The sequence below is a fragment of the Chrysochloris asiatica genome, unplaced genomic scaffold (genome assembly GCF_000296735.1).
Source record: "Chrysochloris asiatica unplaced genomic scaffold, ChrAsi1.0 scaffold00021, whole genome shotgun sequence".
Classification (NCBI taxonomy): Eukaryota; Metazoa; Chordata; class Mammalia; order Afrosoricida; family Chrysochloridae; genus Chrysochloris; species Chrysochloris asiatica.
In genome coordinates this window covers 10448932-10452951 of record NW_006408539.1, presented here as the reverse complement: position 1 = coordinate 10452951, position 4020 = coordinate 10448932, and the positions used below count along the sequence as shown (strand labels likewise).

At 46.1% G+C, this 4020-nt stretch overlaps 1 protein-coding gene across 1 annotated transcript in view; it reads left to right on the top strand.

The window, feature by feature from the left end:
* Positions 1-4020, top strand: part of LOC102827966 (asparagine--tRNA ligase, cytoplasmic-like) — a 30414-nt gene that overhangs the window by 17352 nt on the left and 9042 nt on the right. The window contains exons 10-13 of the mRNA XM_006837570.1: positions 695-894; positions 1230-1365; positions 1916-2029; positions 3947-4018. Coding sequence (XP_006837633.1) covers positions 695-894; positions 1230-1365; positions 1916-2029; positions 3947-4018 — 522 coding nt within the window. The remainder of the gene's footprint in view (positions 1-694; positions 895-1229; positions 1366-1915; positions 2030-3946; positions 4019-4020) is intronic.

Below are 4020 nucleotides of genomic sequence, written 5' to 3'. Positions count from 1 at the left end.
CCTGGGCCACAGGCCGAGAAGAGTCCGTCTGGCCTAATGTTAGGCCTTAGACTTGACAGCGCAGAGGACCTGAGAGAGAGAGGCTTGCCCAAACACTCACCCTGAGATTGTTGACCAGTGTGTGGTTGTAAAAGTCAGCAACGGAAATAGATGAGGGCCCTTGGGTGGATGTTTGGTCAGCAGGTTCAGGAGGGACAGCCAGGAAGCAGATCAACCAGAGAGCTGGGAAAGTCGCGGGTCCTGACAAAGTCCCTCCTGGATTTCAGCACCATAAATGTGAGATGGAATGCGCTGGAACACATACACCCACATGTAAGGCTTTATTGGGGGTCAGGAGGAAAGAGAGAGAGAGCGTGTATTGCCCAGGGAAGGATTTTTATACTGGTCAAAGAGGAGGGCGGGGTTGAGATTAGTGGAGGTCAGTGATAGGTTGACTAGAGATGACATGCTGGTAGGGAGAGAGGAAGTTCCATAGGTTGGAAGAGAGGTTCCTTCCAGGAGGGAGAGCGAAAGCCTGGCAAGCAGCCATTTTATTATGCACGTGGATGAGATATTCTATCATATACCATTTGCCAATTCATGTTTTTACAGTTGAACATATAATTTGTTGCCATTGATTGATCTGTGCACATGATATCTTTCTGCTCTTTTAAAACAATAAGCATATATTGACACCTCTTTCCATTTGGAACAGGTTACCCCTCCAACATTAGTGCAAACGCAGGTAGAAGGAGGTGCCACGCTCTTCAAGCTGGACTATTTCGGGGAAGAGGCGTTCCTGACTCAGTCCTCGCAGTTGTACCTGGAGACCTGCCTCCCTGCGCTCGGGGACGTGTTTTGCCTGGCACAGTCGTACAGGGCTGAGCAGTCCCGGACACGAAGGCATCTGGCAGAGTATGGGATTCTCACTCTTTTATTAAAGAAAATGTCTTTATAGAAGGGAACTCTATAGAGGTAAATGATGCCCATGTGAAAACAAATAAGAATTCTGGTATGTGAAGGGCGATTGAATAAACTAATGGCAGCATCTATTTAGAAGTTGCACCTTGGACCATAGCTGAGGTCTGCTCTTCCAGGATGCCTTAATCCTTTATGTGTTACAGAATAAACAGGAAGTCACTAGTCAAGGGTCGGGGGCGGGGGGAGAGTGTTGGGAGTTGGTAGTTCTCAGGACAATGTGTTGAAATCTCTGCTTGGAAGAAGCACTCTGAGTAGTATCTTGTTCTCAGGTACACCCATGTTGAAGCCGAGTGTCCTTTCCTGACCTTTGAGGAGCTCCTGAACCGATTGGAGGACTTGGTTTGTGACGTGGTGGACAGAGTCTTGAAATCCCCTGCAGCCAGCATAGTGTATGAACTGAATCCGGTAGGTGGTGGGCAAGTTATTAAGAATTTTTTTTAAAGTTTTTATTGTGAATTGACTGATAGTTTATATGGGAACATCATTTCATTGCAGTGATTACAGTCCCCTGCATGCGTCATCATTCAACCATTCAACAGTATTGGTTCTATTCCCTCTGGTGGTGTTTTTTTTGGGGGATGTGCACCCAAACACTCAGGAATATGCAATCATTCAGACAGCCAAAGGGCACACCCTGCTCCCCAGCCACCAGCACACAGCCCCTCTCCCTCCATGAGTCTAGAATCTTCAGCTGCCCCGTCTCTCCATGTCAACAACTCTGCCTCCATCTCTGGGAAGTGACTTAAGATTTTTAAAATAAATCCTTGATACTAGTAATTTCATGATATTTTTATTTCTAGAAAAGGAGCCTCATGTTGTTTTCCATTTTTTGGAATGCCTGTTTTGTTTGGGACCAGTCAGACAATATTTCATAATTGTAAACTGTTTTTCAAAACTAGAAACTTCAGTGTTCATGGTTTCTTTTTATATTCTCTCTTTTTCCTTTCAACTAAAGAACTTCAAGCCCCCCAAGCGGCCTTTTAAACGGATGAACTATTCAGATGCCATTGTGTGGTTAAAAGAACACGATATAAAGAAAGAAGATGGGACTTTCTATGAATTCGGAGACGTATGTATTTCTTTCTAGTTACTGTTTCAAAGTTGGCATTGTGTTTAAGTGGATTGTTGTTGTTATGTGCTGACAAGTCGATTCCAACTCGCAGTGACCCTATTTGATAGGGTAAAACTGCCCCATAGGGATTTCTAGGCTGTAATCTTAATCTTGGTGTGGCTCTGGGTTAATCCGCTGGACTGCAAAGTCGCTTTGAACCTCAAGGTCAGCAGTTCAGGCTCACCAGCTGCTCCTTGGAAACCCTACACAGGGTTGCTTTAAGTTGGAACCGACTTGATGGAACTTAACAACAGTGACAGTCTTCGTGGGAGCAGACTGCCACATCTTTCTCGTGGAGTGTCTGGTGGGTTTGAACCACCAATCTTCTGGTTAGCAGCCCACTGCTTAATCTGCTACACCACCAGGGTTCTTTAGGTGGATTTCTGTTTCTGATTAATTAGTTATGCAGGAAGCTTCTGCTAGTCCTCAAACTAGTGGTGATAACAGAACCTACTCTTCAGGGTTCTCTGAGAGTTCAGTGAGTGAATACGGGTAACAGGAACTGAAGGTGCCTTCACTGCAGCATTCTGTAAACATTAGCAGATGCTCTAGCATTCCTTCCGGTCCCATCCAGTGTCGTGTTCTTCCTTCCATCACTGATCTGCGGCGTGGACTGAACAGATCTGTCTCTAATCCTCCAGGCTGGCAGGGCTGCTGGAGAAGGTTGTGGACTTTGACATTGCGTGCACACTGTTGGTGTTTGTGTACGTTTGTTTTGTCCGATGTGTATTACTCATACAGTTTCATGATGTATAACAGCAGAATTTTGTCCTGGAAACTCCTTAGCCAAGTCGTAGGATTAAGTGGGGAGAGCACAGGCTCTGCAGTTAGAGGCTCAGTGAGCTTAGATACCCTCTCGGTTCTTACCAGCTATGCCGCGGGTGGCCGGTGACCCCTGCTTCTGCTCCCTTCTCTCTGCCTTGGAGGTGGCATCTCCAGACAGGGTTGTGAGGAAGAAAGGAGCTGGATCCTTAGTAGAATTCATTGTACAGGAAGTCTTCAATGCAGATCGCAAGTCAGCGTGCCCTCTGTCCACACCCATGGCATCCCATACGCTTGCGTCCAGGACTGGTACTGAGCAGTGGTCTTCAGACTTCTGAAGGTCTTCTCCTTTGGCGGTTTGTAGAGAACGTCATGCAGGAAACCGCTAAGAGACCAGAACCCTCGAACTGTCATCTCCCCATGCCCTCTACGCTTCTGAGGGCTTAGGGCTCCAGGGACCATTCATCTGAGGTTTCACTTCTTAGACTCAACACGTCAATGAGTCTTGTCAGCTTCTCTTAGAGTTCCTGGACCAAGAGCTTTCATTTTTAACTTGAATTTGCATGTGGTTTCACTGAAGGGTGTTTTGAGATTAACCTGATTCAAGTCTAATAACATTTCGGTGTGGTTCACGTATAAATTTGGCGGTGGTTATTTGTCTCATGACTGTGTCTTAGTACCATTAAAGCTTAACTGATTCATGATACCAGAAAAGAGTTAGTGCTAATAATAATAGCCCCTCAGTGGATCGATGCTGTTCTGAAGCATTCGCCGGTGACTTTATTCCTTATGTGACGAAACACGCTACTTTACATTCAGAGCGAGATCAGACTGGCCGCTGGAAAAGTAACAGCACAGTCTGGAGGAAAAGTGACCATGTCTGGGATTTGGGGGTTTTCATTCGTTCAGCAGAGCAGTGCTTGAGAGAGCAGTTCATTTCATAGCTGTGTGTGAGGTATCTACTAGGCTTCCCTTGGAATGAAGTGGTTCCTTCTCCGTGGGAGTATGGGTGATGGGTGGGTGCATAGTCTCTGCTGTGCTGATGGGGATGGAAGAGTTACTGTCCTGTTGCATTTGAGTTGTAAATGGTAATGAAGTCTCATTTCACCTCAGGATATCCCCGAAGCTCCTGAGAGACTGATGACAGACACCATTAATGAGCCAATCTTGCTGTGTCGATTTCCGGT